At 48.8% G+C, this 18,380-nt stretch overlaps 1 protein-coding gene across 15 annotated transcripts in view; it reads right to left on the reverse strand.

The window, feature by feature from the left end:
• Positions 1 to 16,860, reverse strand: part of SUN1 (Sad1 and UNC84 domain containing 1) — a 43,496-nt gene extending 26,636 nt beyond the window's left edge. For 7 of the 15 annotated variants that reach the window (XM_048492715.1, XM_048492713.1, XM_048492711.1 and 4 more), the window contains exons 1-5: positions 16,489 to 16,859; positions 1,863 to 2,060; positions 1,324 to 1,514; positions 933 to 959; positions 502 to 699 (exon numbers count right to left, since the gene is read on the reverse strand). In XM_048492715.1, coding sequence (XP_048348672.1) covers positions 502 to 699; positions 933 to 959; positions 1,324 to 1,514; positions 1,863 to 2,060; positions 16,489 to 16,598 — 724 coding nt within the window. In that variant the 5' untranslated portion in view covers positions 16,599 to 16,859. Of the gene's footprint in view, positions 1 to 501; positions 700 to 932; positions 960 to 1,323; positions 1,515 to 1,862; positions 2,061 to 5,417; positions 5,515 to 12,224; positions 12,536 to 16,488 lie in introns of those variants that run through there. The other 8 variants (XM_048492717.1, XM_048492714.1, XM_048492719.1 and 5 more) reach the window with 7 other exon arrangements.
• Between the last annotated feature and the right edge of the window lie 1,520 nt (positions 16,861 to 18,380).

The following is an 18,380-nucleotide window of genomic DNA, read 5'->3' on the forward strand; positions in this document are numbered from 1 at the left end:
AACGAGCTGGATTCACTCCAACCAGGAAGAACCAAGGAGAAAAGCAACGAGGAATGTTCGAAGGTGGAAAGACTGAACACGGAGCCCTAAGGAAACATTCTGCACAACAGAAGCAAGAAGAGAAACCAGGGCAGGAAACAGTCACAGATCAAAATGCCACAGGAAGTTAGTATTTTAATTTTGGTTTGAACTGTATTGATTTCTGTGCATTGTTTTATTCGGGATGCGACCGGCTCTGAGCCCCTCTGTAGTTGGGAAAGGGTGGGCTAGAGGTCTAATAAATCAACAAGGTCGAGTCTTGAGTCTTCGGCCTCATGGACTATATCCCTAAACCAGCATATCTAATAGATCAGTGGTTACCAACCTGGGGTACATTTAGATCTCCTAAACAAAATAACACCAACGGGACAAACGCCACACCACCTGGCCAAATATCAACTGTCAACATGGCGAGTTTGCAGACCACCGACATTCATATACAGAAAACAGTTCCACACTTACTAAATTTGTGCTTTTGGCTTCGATCCCGGGAGTAAATTCTTGAGGGCGGCATGCAAGAAGCCGAGTACGTAGTGAGGACTTCCTTTCGCTCCGAAAGGATGCTGCAGTCATTACAGGTGTATCCGTTGCTTGAGACCGCCTGGCTCCCAGCGATTGCTATGTCACCATTGGCCTGAAGCACCGTCGTATTTCCACCTGCTGGGCCGCAAACGAGGGGAACGTTATCATCTAGTTCACAGGTGACAAACTCACGGCCCTCCAGATGTTCATGAACTTCAATTCCCAACAGCCATTGCCAATATAGCCAATGCTCATATTGGGAGGGACTGATGGGAATTGTAGTTCGTGAACATCTGGAGGGCTGCAAGTTTGACACCCCCGATCTAGTTCAACTGTTTGGCAGGGAGGGCCACACACGCTGTCCAAATTACCTGTGAGATTCTCGTCATCGTCGAGACCTGGAAGAGATGCTTTGTGTGAATTTAAAAGGAACGCAGTGTGGAGTTAAAGCCAACTATGGAGGCTATTTACCCAACAAAATGAAAAGCCCCTTCAGTGTGGGACCTTGGATTTTGACTATATCCCCCAGGGTAACGAGGGTACCTTTCTGCTTCACTGAATCAAGCACAGCACTGCCTCGTGCTGCAACCACAATGTCAGAATCCCCAAAACACACACAAACTCTTGTTGAAGAACAGCAGCTTTAATGGTTTAGGATCTTCCCTGGCCAAAACTACAGGCCTCCTGACACACAACTCATGGGGCTGTACCAGGATCAGCCACACGGCAATGGCAGGCATATGGCAATGCAATGTTCCTTACCCCAGAAATGGTCGACAGCCGTCTGCTCCTGTATGGAAGATTCATCCAGTATGTTACGCATAAAAGATGCGTCGCTTGCGTGGCTGCTGAAACTGCTGTGGCTAAATACGGAAGAGCCGGACACAGCTTTTCTAGGGGTTTGTCTCACGGAGCCGGACTGTTTTGCCACACTTTTATGTTGTTTGGTAACTCTTTGAAAAGAAGACAAGAAGACAGAAGGGCCATGAGTGCGCCTTATTCGGGGAGAAAGGAAGTTGAACTACTGTCCCATCATTTTCAAGTGAAGCGTGCCCCGAAGATGCCAACGCTCCCGTTTTAAATGGCTCCAATGGGATTTATATTTATTTGGAAGCATCCCACGAAAGCAGATAATCCGTAACAGGAAGGTCACAAGCCCGTCCAAAGTTATTTTGAGCCTCGCTGGTTTCGTTGGGACAAGACACACAAAAACACACAGGGGTCTTAACGTGCGCCCAGTGCCAAAGTAGATAACATGGTGCAGAATGTGTACACAAGGAGCTATCGGAAGAAAGGCTTACCTGGATGACTGATCGGCAAAATTCTTCTCGGCGTAGGAGCTGTTGCCACTGCGGATGCCGTCTCTGTGAGCATCCTCTGCTGTGCCATATGCTGCGCCGGTCAGGCGCAAACTGCGCCTCGACATTCTGGGAGAGTCGAAGACGGGATCTAGCTGGTGTTTAGTCTCAAAATCGAGAGCGGCAGTAGAATAACTGGAACTGAAAGACCAGAAAATTTTAGGTAGACAACTGCAGATTGGGAAATAAAAGGAGGTTTTGGGGGGTGGGGGGGCCAAAGGTGAGAAGAAGAAGGTTTATACCCCACCTTTCTCTCCAGTAAGGAGACTCAAGGTGGCTGACAAGCTCCTTCCCCTTCCTTTTCCCACAACAGACACCTTAAAGTGAGGCAGGTGGGGCTGAGAGAGTTCGGAGAGAACTGTGACTGGCCCTAGGTCACCCAGCAGGAATGTAGGAGAGCGGAAATACATGTGGTTCACCAGATAAGCCTCTGATGTAAATAGATCAGCAGGAAGGGAAGGAACACGTTAAACGGGTTGCCGTCTGGCTTCTGAGTCCAATTCAAGGCACTGGTTTTAAAACTTAAAGACTTTGCACCCTGGGATTTGAACATCCTTTCTCTCCGTAGGAACATCTTCCTCTCATCCCCATGCCCGTCTCCCGGTTCATTCAGGTCATTGGAACAGGCTTGGCCGAGACCCCTGTCACAAAAAGCTCTTGAGGAGAGCCGAAGGAGCGGATCAGGGCATCTGTCTGCTGCAATAGCCCCCAGGCACTGAAAGGAACTCCCAGAAAGCAGAAGGCAAGTGTTCCCTCTGCGTTCGCTCCGAGAGAGGAAATTCAAAGCTCATTTCCCACAAAAGTTGCCGACGTGAGCTGCTGTAGCCGTAAGAGCCATGTTCACCATTTGCACTCCAGTGTTTATATTTTGCAACTGCAAAGTTCAGAATTTTAGTTCTTCATCATCTGCGGAATTTACCTCAGCTCTGCAGGGACTGTAAGACAAAGACGTTCTGCCAGGCCTCGAGGCGGCTTACAAACTCCTTTCCCTTCCTCTCCCCACAACAGACACCTTGTGGGGCTGAAAGAGTCTGGACAGAACTGGGACTAGCCCAAGGTCACCCAGCAGGCTTCATGTGTAGGAGCAGGGAAACAAACCAGATAAGAGTTTGCCGCTCATGTGGAGGAGCTGGGAATCAAATCCAGTTCTCCAGATAAAAGCCCACCCGCTCTTAACCATGACACCACGCTGGCTCTCAGATATAGGGTATAGTAAGCACAATAAGGGTGCAGTAATCACAGTGTACATGTTCCCATGCATATACAGCCATTACTTTGACAGAAAGGTAGCCTATCAGGCAGAAAATCAGGCAATTCCCTTACATGCTAGCTTTCTATGTGGACATAATTTTTGCATGGAGGTGCATTCAAACCATTGAGATTCCATCAACAGTTCGAAAAGCTCTAGCTCAGAGACAGTCCTGCCGTGTACCTCCGTGAGTACTAGGCCCACACCCAGAGAAGACTGAATCATGGCACGCCTCTAGTCGACGAGACAAAGCAGGCCGACTTCCTTATGGAACCGCCTACTCTACTGTGTGGACTTCATGCCCAGCAAACTCGAGAATCTCTGCCTAAGTGAGAGACTGGCATCAATAACTTATTTAGATTTCGCCGTCCCCAAACAAGATGCCTTCTATGTACCATTTACAGTTGCCACTATACAGCTGTTTATACCCTGCCCTATGCCAGCAGCAACTACAGACGCACTATTCAAATGAAGTACCAGGCGCCACAGACAGCTGCCACCGGGCCAAAATTGGCATTCGGCATGGCAAACAGGTCTATTTATTTAATAGCATAATAGCCCTGGGCTTCTTACACAGAGAGGTTATTTTGTGGACAAGGCTGGATCGAGTCTTACCCGCTCTAGTACCCCTCGGGGTCTTACGAAAGGAACCGGATTCAAAATTAAACTTTGAAGGTACAAATATGTCCATGATTATTACAAGACTGCCCATTTTTTTACCAGTAACTACCTGCATATCTTTTACTTTAGTCATGCACAACATACCAACCGGCTGAATGAACCAAACCTCCAGATAAAAGCCCACCCGCTCTTAACCATGACACCACGCTGGCTCTCAGATATAGGGTATAGTAAGCAATTCTTACTCACCACAGGGGACTAGAGGGTTTCCTGTTTGCAAGTCCAAGGTAACATCTTCTATTAATGATAACTTTATTAAAAGCAGGGGGGACCATTTCCTTGACTGTAAACTGGCTGGGGACTCAGAGTCATGGGGAAGGCTATCAGAGAACAGGGCACCAATTATTTCTGTTTTCAGAGCTCCAACGTAGAAAGCTCTTTGGAGATAGTGCTGTGGTAGTAAGAAAATCTGATCACCCCACGCTTCAACTTAGTCCCAGCTGTCCCGAGAAACTGCTGATACTTTAAGCACTAGTCCTGTTTCTACAACAGGACCACACTAGTGAAGAACAACGTGACTATCACTGATCCATAGGCAGGATCTACCAATCTATTTTTGTGCATATACACTCCAAAAAAGATCCCATCCACTCCGCTGCATGCACTGGGCAACCCTAGTGCCAGATCTCCTGACCTCAGGAACTGCCTGTAGAGACCAACAAAGCACTAGAAAGAGATGTGTTGTCAAAGGCTTTCACAGCCGGAATCACTAGGGTGTTGTGGGTTTTCTGGGTTGTATGGCCGTGTTCCAGTAGCATTTTCCCCTGACATTTCACCTGCATCTGTGGCAGCCATCAGAAGATCAGGAACGAAACACCAGGAGAAAATGCTACTGGAACACGGCCATACAACCTGGAAAAACCACAATACACTAGAAAGAGAACTTGGCACTCACTAAAACCACTTAGCCAGAAGACAGAAAGAATACAAACAGTTGGCTGCTGTGTATTTAGGGTTGTCAAGGAAACAGTTTTCTAGAAAGATGCTTTTCCGACGTTTCGCCGGCATCTGTGGCTGGCATCTTCAGAGGATCTCCAGCCACAGATGCAGGCGAAACGTCAGGAGAGAATGCTGCTAGAACACGGCCATACAGCCCGGAAACCACACAGCACCCAAGTGATTCTGGCCGTGAAAGCCTTCGACAATACATTAAATGCAAACAGTTGCAAATAATGGCACAAATACCCCTTTGCACTCTGCAAAATTAAAGCCCAGAACTAGAAGAACCATATTATGCTCAGGGCCCTAGAAAGCCCCCCCACATTCACAAAACAATAATCTCTGGGTGCGGCTCCAAAATGCCTTATTTTCAGTGACTAATGAAATCGTGAGTCACCATCTTAATCTCTGGATTTGTCGGCTCAGCACCCACTGTTGTCTTTAAGCCCGCACAGAAAGCAACAGCGGAGACGCTCGTGTACAAATATGAAACCCAGTTAATTAAAACACACACACACACACACCCAAGTCCCCCACCACCTCCCTTTGCCTCAAAAGGTACCAAGAAACCAGCCACACAGAAATCAACAGATGCAGGCAACTTCGCGGCAAGTTAAAAGCATTCTCACCTGAGTGCGTAAGTATAGCCAGTGTTCTCTGGCATATACTGGGGAGGAGCGTATGTGTGCAGATGTGAAAAATCCATCTTCACTGTTTCAAACCATACTGCAAGAAGGTGGGAATAAAGCACGGTAACAGTTCAGAGAGCACATCGGGGACAGCCCTTGCTTGCTTCAGCCTGTGCAACGGTTCACGGCAAGTTACGCTTTAGAGCCCCGCCAATAGCAGAAGTGGTGTGAAGTCACTGCGACTGCCCATGTTAGATACTCCTTATCAGAAGTCGCACAAACATAAACATTTCCTCTCGCGGAGAACTTCCAGAAAGTTTTCCAGCAGGCAGCTGCTTGATATTTAATTAATTCCTTCAAACTTTATTGAAAACTGCCAACGTTTTGCATAAGATGTGGCATGCCCTGCTGTTAGACGGCGCTGTGCCATGGAGCGCACAATACCTGCAAATGCACGGCTCCGGTCGTTCGCCCAAGCAGAAGGCCAAACTTTTAAAAGCTTTGAAACGTCAAGGAGACCGTGCCAATCCAGAGGTATGCGTTTCATGCAAGGGTGAGCTGTTTTTTGGAGTTACGCTCTGTGCCGAAGGGAGGGAGCTTGGCTCAGTTTGTGTTTTTAAAGCAGTCGCCGGAAGAGAAACTTATGTACGCATCCCAGTAGGCGATCCAAACAGCATGAGTCACCAGTCTGAAAATGGATCTATAATCGTGGAACTTGTTTGGGATTTAAAGAGAGCCTGAAAACCAACCAACAGAGAGATGGCAACGTTTGGGCAGTGATCTAAAAAACTACACAACTAGTGTCGCTGATCTGGGCTACGGCTGCAAACAATTTTTTAAACCACAGGGACCATGTAAAGCTGTGGTTCTCAACCTGGGGGTCGGGACCCCTTTGGGGGCCAAACGACCCTTTCACAGGGGTCTCCTAAGACTCTCTGTATCAGTGTTCTCCATCTGTTAAATGGATAAATGTTAGGGTTGGGGGTCACCACAACACAAGGAGCTGTATTAAAGGGTCGCAGCATTAGGAAGGTTGAGAACCACTGGTGTAAAGCTTTCCACCATACAGCATGTGGCTCCGCTCTTCACAAGACAGACATGCTGCCGGAGATGTCCGAGATCGTGTCCGAAGCGGCGCTTTGGAGTCCAGCCATGGCTCAAAGGGCAAGGAATGCTGGTACAAGATAAGAACCACAGATATCAAAACAAAGCCACACGCAGGAAGAGACAGTGTCACGCCGTGCCAAGATATGGGCAAGTCCAGCTACTGTAACATAAGGAAACATTTTGAAGGCCACTACTGCAGAGTTTGGAACTATGGTGGCTCTTGAGATAATTATGGTTGGATCTCAAGGGATCAAAGTTTCTTCAAGGTTAGGGAAAATAAATGTAGGCCTCTTCCACACATGCCAAAAAATGCACTTTCAATGCACTTTGCAGCTGGATTTGACTGCGGAATAGCAAAATCCACGTGCAAACAATTGTGAAAGTGGATTGAAAGGAGAGGTTATTTAACCCCTTCTCCCCTAAAGTGTAACCCTATGCTTATTTTTAATACAAGACAAAGCAGTTCAGATGCTGTCAGCTTCCAAAACTCAGGTCTGAAGTTGTTTTCATCCTTTTGCCCATGTCTAGAAAGCTAACTGCAAAAAAGTAATTATGAAAACATCTCTCGGGATGAAGCTATTCCAAACTCAAAAGTGTTCGCTTCATTTCCAAACGGGAGCAGCACGCAGCGGAAAGGGGAGGGAAAAGCATAGTTGTAGGTAGGAAAAGTGGGAAGGCCCAGAACAGAGAACGTTGCACTTCACACAACCAGAATTCTCACGGGGGGCTACCGCAATCTGGCAGCACAACTTCCCAGATGGGCCCAGGGTGAACGGAAGGTGTTTCTGCCAGCTGAGGACGCTCAGAATATGGAAAGAGCATGTAAGTCACCTGGGATTACAAAGTCCTGGTCCCACAGCAAACTGCTTATGCAATTAGCTGTAGAAAAACAGGGAGGATCCGGACATACAGGCGCACCCAAGACACCTGAGCAGTACAAGTTTATGGGCACATGGAACAGGTGGTGTGGAGAGCTGACTTCATATGGCTGTGGACGGAAGGCAAGCAGTTTCACAAAGGCTTTCACGGCTGGAGGTAATTATTTGTTGGTGTTACGTCACCATGTCCAGAATATCTTTATTCCTCGCTGACCTTGTGCAATTCTTCCATGAATGAGGAGGCGTTTTAGAAAACCCCAAATCTGATCTTTCTTAGTTCTGCAGAAATATACCACAGTTGTTCTAAAACGGGAGGGGGGGGGGTCCAACTCTGGCCCTCCAGATGGTTGTGGACTATGATTCCCGTCAGCTCCTGCCCCCTTTCCCCAATGATATCAGTTTTCAGGTTCTTTATGCTTCATTAACAGATTTTAGGGGAAGAAAACTTTCAAAACAACCAACTGCCAGGTTTCTAGGGAGGAAAACAAAGCCGGTCCCTTCGAGGAATCCAAGCACAGCCTGGGCCTTCGTCCCAAAAACTGCAGCTTGTGGTCTCGCTTTAGTTAACCAATCAGTCAGATACAACAGGGCATACCTTGCAAGTTTATATGCACTTTCCTTTTACAGGGAGAGCCAAACTTGGACCCCTTCTGCACATGCAGAATAATCCACTGTCAGTGCTGGATTTTGCTGTGCGGAATAGCAAAATCCACTTTCAAATAATTGTGAACTGAATGTGCATTATTCTGCATGGGGCATAGCTTTAAAAGGGCCTTGGACAGATTTCTGGAGGAGAAGTCAATCTATGGCTCCCAATCTTGATCCTCCTTGATCTGAGATTTCAGCAGACCAGGTGCTCGGGAGCAGTAGCAGCAGAAGGCCATTGCTTTCTCCTCCTGCCTGTGAGCTCCCAAAGGCATCTGGTGGGCCACTGCAAGTAGTAGAGTGCTGGACTAGATGGACTCGGGCCTGATCCAGCAAGCTCCTTCTTATGTTCATAAGGCCATTGCTTTCACCTCCTGCCTGTGAGCTCCCAAAGGCACCTGGTGGGCCACTGCAAGTAGCAGAGTGCTGGGCTAGATGGACTCGGGCCTGATCCAGAGGGTTCCTTCTTATGTTCTAACATCTAGTGTTACCTCTGGACCACTGAGGAATGCCGCCAGGATCAGAAACACATTTCAGTTTCTGGTTTGAAAGCAAATTGTTAAGGGTAGTCAGGGGCTGTGTCAGTCCAAAGCTGGTTGCCGGGGAGTGGGGAGAATTTATGTTTCTCCATAATTACCCCCTTACAATTTGGCAACCAGGAAGCATTTATTCTGAGCCTGGCCGACGGATTTAACTTCTACAGAACAGTAGAATGCTGGATTATTATTTATTTCTAGAGAGCTATCAATTTACATGTTGTTTTTTTGCAGAATATAGTCTAGTGGGAAATCAGGCTCCGTTGGCAGCTTCCTTCCCCCCCAGGACCAAAGACAGACGAAGAGGCACCCGTGACCCGAGCGAGGAACATTGCATCAACGACTCTAATTTTGATCTGGCTGCTCAACAGCCGCTGTCCCTCTTCTGACACCCCACACATGAAACCTAAGACTACCAGGGAGTGATTTTTTAATAGGCACAAGCTGCAGCCGAGCTCTGTAGGAACCGGGCCCCTCGCTGCAGAGACCCCCTCTGCCCAAGCCGGAGAGAAGTGTTCTTAGCTCCGTGGTTCTGTTCCCGCAGTTGTGCGTCGGGCACGGCTCCAAGAGCCGAAAACTAAATATACATTCGCTGCTTCTGAAGGCAACCAGCAACGAGCTCTTGGAAACTCCCACCGGTAGCTAATTCAGTCATCTTCCTTCTGTTGTGACAAGGACACGCATTGTCAATAAAGGATGGGAAACTTGGGGGACCTGAAGGCGATTGGAAGTGAACAGGTTGCCGACAGCCAAACCCTGAAAAGCTAAACAGCGGGCTAAGGCAAAGTTAAAATTACAATTGCTACAAGTATGGTTAAAAGATGGGGGAAAGTCGAAGGATATCTGTAAACGGGGACATTTATACACTGGCTCGTACAAAACTTCCCCTTTGTGATACAATATTTAATGAGCATGGGGCTTTTCCACCAGCTAGAAAGCAGAAATCCATACGGAAAGAAAGGAAGATTCTTTTCACTCTTTACAGGTCTACAACAAGCCAAGTCATACACCTGAGAAAAAGAAGTTTTTATGCCTAATAAAGGTTTTGGATTGGAAGTGGAATGGAGAAAAAGAAGTTGCTCTGGAGGAATTATTTCCTCCTTCACATATTTCAATTTGCCTGTGACTGGAAGGAAAAACCAGATTGGCAGAGGGATGCAGGCCTGAACATAGGACAAGTTGAATGTTTCATAGAATGGAAGGGAGCAATCGGACCGCCGTCATACGCTGACCCCAGCGTGGCTAGAGGAGGGTTCATACAGGCAGCCTGGAAAACATACCATGTTAACTGACCACATTCAACTAGAGGCAGGAATAAGAGGGACACAGTCCCTGTCCTGGGTACTAAAAACAAAACAAGGAAAAAAAACCCTGTCAAGGCCAGCAGGAGTAGAAGAGAAGGGATAAATAAAAAGAAGAAACTTTGAGTGTGAGGTAGGAAAGAACTGTCAGGAAGCCAAGGGCAGAGGTCCCGGGGCAGGAAGCAAGTCAGCCAAGACCCCTGCTCTGTCAAATCATCTGAAAAGCCTTCTCCAAAACAAAGGGGGCCTTAACTTCACTGTAGACAACATCACCCAAGGTAGGCAACAGTTTCAGGATGAGTGCAAAAAAAAAAAAAGAATAGAAGAAGAGGAGTTTGGATTTATACCCCATCTTTCTCTCCTATTAGGACACTCAAAGTGGCTTACAAGCTCCTTTCACTTCCTCTCCCCACAACAGACGCCTTATGAGGAAGGTGCGGCTGAGAGAGTTCAGAGAGAACTGTGACTAGCTCAAGGTCACCCAGCAGGAGTGTAGGGGTGTGTAAACCCATCTGGTTCACCAGATAAGCCTCTGCCACTCAGGTGGAGGAGTGGGGAATCAAATCTGGTTCTCCAGATTAGAATCCACCTGCTCTTGACCACTACTCCACGCTGGGGAAACATTAAGCATCTACTCTGGTGTGCAGTAGGGTTGACATCTCTGAGCTGGGAAATACCTGGGGATTCGGGAGTAGGCCCTGGGGAAGGCAGGTTTTGGCGGCAGGGAGGGGGCTCACCAGTATATAATGGCATAGAGTGCACCCTCCAAAGCAGTCATTGTCTCTAGGGGGACTGTCGCCTGGATACTAATTGTATCATCTGGAGATCTCTAGGCCGTACCTGGAGGTTGGCAACTCTAGTGCACAGATAAGCCAATGGGACAGAGAGAAAGAGACAAAGGGAATGCAACCGCCTATTTTATACAAAATAATCAAGAATTTTGGCTCGTGCAATGAACCCCGCTGGGCCCAGCAGAGTTTCTGATATCCTAAGAAATGAACTTATCTAGTAGACTATAGATTCAGATTAAGCAAAGTTTCTACTTTCTCTTTTTGCGTAACCTAGGTTCTCTTTTTCCTGTTCGGAACGCTGGAAAAGTTCCCCCGTGACAAGCTCGGTCGCAGCTTAAGCGATTGTGGTAAAGCTCTGATTTTTTACGTTCCCATCGAGAATGGCAAACGAATTCAGAACCATGGACACCCATTTCTTTTTTTGATCCCCTGTTCACGGGTTGTGGTGAAGAAAATCACACATCCGCTTGGGTAGCTAAAAATACCTTCCAAAGGGCAACATCCAAGTTTACTTTCACATTTGATGAAAGGCGAAGGAAAGGGGGTTTTTTTTTGGGGGGGGGGATTTGGGATTTGACAGAAAATCAGTATTATGTTCAGTGTGATGTAGCTGGAACACTCGCCCAAGTTTGGGAATGATAGCAATAACAGTGAAAGGAATAACTGGTAAAAATACATTGGTCTCCGCATTAGGATTATCATTATTTCTGACCAAGCATTTACAAAACCACTTTGTCGTAGCCGTTTAAAAAAGACCTTCTGTTCTAACAACTTTTTTGGGGGGAACAATTTCTGCTTTCAAGAGATAGTATGCAAAACATGTGCATTCCAAACCACTCCCTGAAACAAAATAAACTCTTCTTGTATGACAACACAGCAGAATACACTTAACCCAAGAAACAAAACAACCATTAGGATGACAAAACAACCTTGTCAACCAGGTTAATTTTTTTTAAAGCCGCTACAGAATATCCAAAAATGTGCGACCAAAGTCAACTTAATAAGGAGTATCTAACATTTGCAGTCTCTGACATATCTCCGCCCCCATCTTACACTGGCTGAGAAGCAAAGGGCTGTGCGAAAACATGTATACAAAATGTAGCACAAATGTCACACACGTTAGCATGCTGGTAATTGTCTTCTGCAACCGCAACACACACACACGCACACACACAAAAATCATGTGCTTTCAGATATAAATAGCATTTGGAGCAAGCCTCGGAATCGTAACATGCCCAGGTTGCCGGGGCTGTCAAGCAGCAACGCGGATCGGAAGGTTTAAACGTTGCTAATTTACTCTGCATTTTCAGAAGCTGCAAAAACTGACCACAATGCAGAGCATCGTGTCTGAGGAGCTGAGCATCGGAGGCGTGCTCCAGGTGGAAAACGACCTGTTTCACTTTGCTGGATCACAAGGGAGCTGTGATTTAAAGCCCGCCTGTCCTGCACGTGAATCAAACCAGCCCCTTGCGTTTACTAGTTGGTAGCCAAGATGCTCCCGGGGGGAAGGGGAAAGCCAAACTGGGGAGACGGGTCAAAAGCACCTAACCTCAGGCACGGCTGATCGGCGAGCAGCAGCGGAGGTCCGCCTTCCCGGTGGGGTCTCTTCAAAGTCCCACCTCGCCCATCCCACACTGGGGAGAAGGGAAGGGATCTCCTCCTTCAGCACCAAGACGGGAGGACAGGCCCAGGTCGCAGCTCCCGGGGGATTCAGGAGAAGTTTGAGAGTTGACAGCGCATCCCTCCGGCTCCCACACTGCAGAATCCCAAAATGGCTTCCTGGACTCAACAAAGCCAGAAGGATCAGACTGATCTAATCCAGCCTCTTCGAGCTCCCACTGTCAGTCACGGGCAGGGTTTGAATTTATTGGGCAAAAGCTCCTTTGGCCGGCCCACAATGTTTAACCCCTTGAGCACATGCGGAATGCTGAAACTTCTCCCCCCCTCTCCAGTTTTATTTATAGTTACAGGTTTCCATGGCAGTCTCCCCCCCCCCCCCCCCCGTTTCTCAGGAAGGGCAAACTATGGGATTTCTGCCCCCCCCCCCCCCCATGAACAGCTTTGATGTTTCGCCAGGCAACCTATCCTCTGAAATAGTTTTTGTTCTGTAGGAAAAGAAGGGGGGAAAAGGACTGGGATTCTCTCTGCTTTGTATCATGCAAGCTGACCCGCCCACTCTCCAAACCTCTGAGCTGGGACTAACTCAAGGGGGCTTAATTATTAAAACAACAAACGCCAGGAAAGCAGGCCTCGATTGGAATGCTACATAAAGCCGGCTTGGAAAAACCTGTCCTGCGCACACAGACGGGAAAGCCTGTCACATCTGCAAAACTGACCAACCCACCAATCAGCCAATCAATCTTTATTGCGGTCACGGACCGGCAGGAGGTTAAACGAAATATGACTAAAGGAGGAAATGGTTTACAATTGTGACTGCGCCTCTGAAAGGATCGACTGGGAAACAGAAATCGGAAACAAGAGAAAGTATAGAAAAGTAAAACAGTAGGAAAAAAGGGCAAGTATTAAAAAGGAATAAAGACTTTAAAATATTAAAAAGACTTTAAGAAGCTATGAAAAGGGGGATAGGTTTAAGGGGGCAATAAAAGCCTTTAACATCCGCAAAACCAAACGTATCTACTAGGACCCTCTTTTAAATACTCTCTTCAACAAGCACAAAGTGGCCTCAGGCAAAGCGAGCCAAATGGCCCTCCCTGTTTGCATTCCTAGAGTGCCAGGAACCTGACAAGCTCGGTTTATCCGCCCACACCTGGCCTGGGATTTTGCTCTGGCTGTCTTAATGGCACCACCAGCCAGATTGCCAGCACTGGGGTGGGCCGCGCATCCGCTCAGAACGACTGCCACCCACCCACAGCCCAGGCTTAATCCCAAAGCCGGGAACAATGGCTGCGGAGACCCCGCTGACAGTTGTGTGACCTCCCGTCCAGCCCCTGATCCAGATGGCCCAGGCTAACCTGATCTAGGAAGCTAAGCAGGGTCGGCCCTGGTTTGCCCTAGAATGGGAGACCCCCAAAGAAGCCCACGATCACTCCCGCAAGTCGGCTGTGCCTTGACAGCATCCACTTAGAGGTAAGCAGGGTGGCAGGAAATTGCAGCTCCGTTTATGCTTTGCAAGGGATGAACCACACTTTTAAAGGGCAGGTAACACAGACACCCAGCGCTGGTGACCGAGTGGGCCTGCTGCACGGTTCTGACATTATTAGCACTCTTTAAGGCCAGCCAAACAGACAAATCGGTGGGTTCTAGATCCAATCAAGCACGAATGCTCCCGAGAACCCAAGCTGTACTTTGGTCACATCATGAGAAGGTAAGAGTCCCTGGAAAATACAGAAATGCTAGAAAAGGTAGGAGTCAAGAAGAGAGAACGGCCCAAAATGAGATGGACTGACTTTATCAGGGAAGCCACAACTGAATTTACAGGCTGCACATACATTCCAGCAAGCGTGTCAACAGAACACACCGCGTGTTTGGACAAGGCTCTCGAGTTAACTGCCAGACGTCTCATGTCTGTTGGGAGAGGAAGGGAAAGGAGTTTGTAAGCTGCCTTGAGACTCCTTACGGTTGAAAAAAACAGGGTATAAATCAAAACTCTTCTCCTTCTCACTTGGATACATGTTTCTTGGCACACGCCAAATCAGACTTGACAATCAAGACATGGGTTGCAAAATTCAAGCACTTTCCAATACAGGAATAAAGTTTTAAACTACTGAGGAGGATTTGAGACTGCAATTTGGGTTTAAACACTGACGCTGGGTCTGCTTTGGAGGCAACTGAGAATCACGGGCAAGTCTGGGAAAACAGTACAGTAAATAGGTCAAGTTTTGGCTCGGGAACGCAAAAGCTCCATAACTGCAGAATAAAAACCTTTCTGAGTGAGCTCTGTTTGCTCCTAAAGTCACCTCGAACCTTACATATACAGTGTATTTTCAATTTTTTTGAAGAGCTGCCAATAACTCCTTTGGCCCAAGCTGCAACACAGTTTGTTGAAGGCTTTCACGACCAGACTCAACTGGTTGTTGTGGGTTTTCCGGGCTGTGGGGCCGTGGAACAAGATCTACCAGGTCACGAAGGATCAAGATCTACCAGACCATGGTCACACAGCCCGGAAAACCCACAACAAACACTTCACAGTGATGCTGTGAAACATAGATTCCAGACACCATATATGACACACGTTTCAGAATGTCATGATCGACACAAGGGACCGGAATATGCTACACGCAAGATTCGTATGGATTTTCGCCACTATCACAAATAGCACCACCACTGCGACGGAACTACTCAACGGCTGCTTCACCGTATGCCCCCTGAAGTTTACATGCCCCAACAATAAAAATAATAAATCACCTACATCATGCTAACGCTGGACCGTTTTTTACCAGAAGGGACCCTTTATCTGAAAATCCCTTCTGCCCGGATCAAGGGCACAATTTTTTTGTTTACCAGCTGTCCGCCGCAAGCCCCAAAGCCCTCTTGCGCAAGGAGGCACACGGCGGGAGGGCACAGAGAACCGTTTGTCGCTCTCTTACGGCTCGGGCATTCGCTTGCCAAGGAGACAGCAGGCACTTGCAGCTGCTGCCGTCCAAACTACGGCTTCATTAAACCCCGATGAGCTGGATTATCCTGACGGGGCTGCCTGTGACACATTCCTGGGCATGGGTACGTGTCTGTCGACAGCGCTTCTTCAAGTGCTACTCTCTGAGAAAGGAGAGCACTCGTAGCTATGAGTCGGGGGGGGGGGGGGCTTTCTTTATTTGACACGCTTGATTTCCACGCCAGGGGTGGCGGGATGTGACCCACCCTATACACGCAGTTTGCAGTTACGATCGCATGCACCAATACAGAAGCATGCATGGAAGAAAAGGAAACAGTTTGGTGTCTTGCCTTGGTACAAGAGAGGTCAAGGGCTCTGGACTTTTTAGTACGTGCGCTAAGGAGGAAAGCATCGTAGATCTAATGTCACCTGCTTCAGCTATCTGCAGCAACACCAATTTGTCTCCTCCAGAGCCATTAATGGCACAGATCCACCAGCACCTCTCTGGATGCGACCACGGCCTGGTCTTGTAAAGAGAACGTACCGAGGTTTGTCTCGAGAGCCAGGCTGGTACCGTAGCAAACAGCACCGGGCTGGGAAGCGAGAGACCCAGGTTTAAATCCACTCCAGGTCATAAACTGCAGAACTGGTTTTGTCGTTATACCTCCCTTTGTTCCCAAATCAGTTTGTTACGCTGCTGTAAGAGCCAGTGTGGTGTGATGGTTAAGAGCGGTGGACATTAATTCGGAGAACTGGGTTCGATTCCCCATAAGTGATAGACTCTAATCTGGTGAACTGGATGTTTCTCTGCACCTGCACATGAAGCCTGCTGGGGGGGACCTTGGGCCAGTCACGGTTCTCTCAGTCCCACCTACCTCACAAGGTTGTTGTTGTTGGGGGGAGAGGAAGGGAAAGGAGTTTGTAAGCCTCTTTGAGGGTCCTTACAGGAGAGAAAGGCAGGATATAAATCCAAACTCTTCTGCTGCAGTTGGTGAAATCAGCTCTGGATTACCTGAATGACTCCTTTGCCTATAATCTCTTTATAATAATCCAGGTCAGGATTTAATTTATTTATTTGGAACATTTATAGTGCCCTTGAAGGTCATACCCTTTCAGAGAGTCTCACGTTCTTCCAACAGGGCTGCCAACTGCAGGTTATGGGATTCCTGGAGATGGGATTTGGGCGGGGTCTCATATTGCCCTAAAACCCACCCTGCAAAGCAGCCTTTCCCCCCCAGTCAGTAGGATGCAGACAAATTACCATGTTAGGTGGTCGGGTCGTCTCCAGGCCGCCCCTGGAGGTTGGCATCCCTCTGAAAGCACACCGCGCTGGGGTCTTCTAAAGGAAGGAGCCCGCCGCTCCTCCCCCATTATGAAGACACGTGTATTTGTCCTCCATTCATTCACACGTGCAATCCGCCCCGGCGAGGAGGACGGGCCATGAAACGACGAGACGGTATAGACATGCCTACCCCCCGCCCGCCCCCCAAAGGAGGCTTCGGAGGGGCTCCGGGGTCTACTCGCGTGTAGGGAGGGAGCGAGGCCCGGGCGGCGGGCTCGTTACCTGAGACGCTCGCGGGCCGCGGCGGTTGAGATTCGAAAACGGACGCGGTACCCGCGGCGCAGAAGGGGCGTGGCCGCGCGAGCGCGGAGGAGGGACCGGGGCGTGATAGGCAGCTGTCGGGGCGGCGCCGCGAGGAGGGGAAGGGGCGTGGCAGCGTCGCGCCAGAGAGGAGGGGGCGTGGCAGCGAGGGCACGGAGGACGGGAAAGGGGCGTGGAGGAGAGGGCGAGGAGCGCCGCGCGAGTGGAAAAGAGAAGGGGCGTGGCGGGGGAGTAGGGGGCGTGGCAGTGCCGCGACAGAGGGGAGGGGGCGTGGCAGTGCAGCGCGAGGAGAAAGGGGAAGGGGCGTGGCAGCGCAGCTCGCTGCTAAGCTCTCTTCCTCGGGACTGCGGGGAAGGAGCGGCACTCTGTGCGCATGCTCCAGGTACGCCGCCTGGGAGAAGCTCCTCTTGCTGTCCTCGACCACCCCCTGCTGGCCAGGTGGGGTTTTGGCCTTGTTTTATCGCACCTGCCTTCCCTTTCATTCATTTTTTTTAAATTGAGGCACGGAGTCGGATTTTTGCCCCTCTCTTTCCGCTACCGATCTCAAACCTCCAGGAATGTTCCAAACCGGAGTGTGGAGCCCCACGAGGGTGACCTTGGGCTGCGGACCCTCTGGATTGAAAAATCCCTGGAGATTTGGGGCCAGCGATGCCCCATAGCTGCCTCCATCTGGACGCTCCACCAGAACCCCCAGACCCAAAGCCTTGAGCACCTGCAGCCAGCTCTTCCCCAGGGATCAGATCTCGAAGCACGAAAGGCTGCTGGACCGAGCACACCATTCGCCTCGATTTGCAGGATGCTGTTTAAATTCTATCTATTCATTATTATTATTTAGATTCTATTCCCAGATCTTCATGGCAGCCTTATTTAAAATTAAAAACCCGCCTCGCGCCCCATTCCGAATAGTGAATAATGAAAGAGTGCTCCATTGTAAATGTGAGGTTTTAAATGGTAAACTAGTCACCGCTTCTCGGAGCTCCCTCAGCCCCACCTACCTTACAGGGTGTTTGTTGTGAGCGGGGAAGGGCAAGGAGATTGTCAGCCCCTTTGAGTCTCCTGCAGGAGAGAAAGGGGGGATATAAATCCACACTCTTCTTCTAAACGTGTTTTAAGATATTGGGTGGTTGACTTTACTGTAAACCCGCCTGAGCCCAGCTGTGGCCAGGAATAGGTGGACTATACATCCAATAAAATTTAAAATAAAATTTCTGTGGTCCTCTTCAGAATAATTCCCTGGGCTCCCAAAGCCCGCTTACCAATCTGGCTGCATATGTCATGCAGGTGGCTTCGGACGCCCATGTTAGCTGCCTTACTGGCAGGCTGGGGAATCCCTGGAGATTTAGGGGTGCAGGCTGGGGAAGGGAGCAACCCCAAGGGGGTAAAAGGCCACATTCCAAAGCGGCCATCTTCTCCAAGGGAACTGATCTCTGTAGTCTACAGATGGTGCCATTCCAGGAAATCTCCAGGTCTCACCCGACTGTATGGTTCTGTAACATTTCCCCATTTTCTGCGAAACTATTACACATAATAACAATAATTTAAATCCCTTC

This window comes from Sphaerodactylus townsendi, linkage group LG04, assembly GCF_021028975.2.
Source record: "Sphaerodactylus townsendi isolate TG3544 linkage group LG04, MPM_Stown_v2.3, whole genome shotgun sequence".
In the NCBI taxonomy this organism is placed as follows: Eukaryota; Metazoa; Chordata; class Lepidosauria; order Squamata; family Sphaerodactylidae; genus Sphaerodactylus; species Sphaerodactylus townsendi.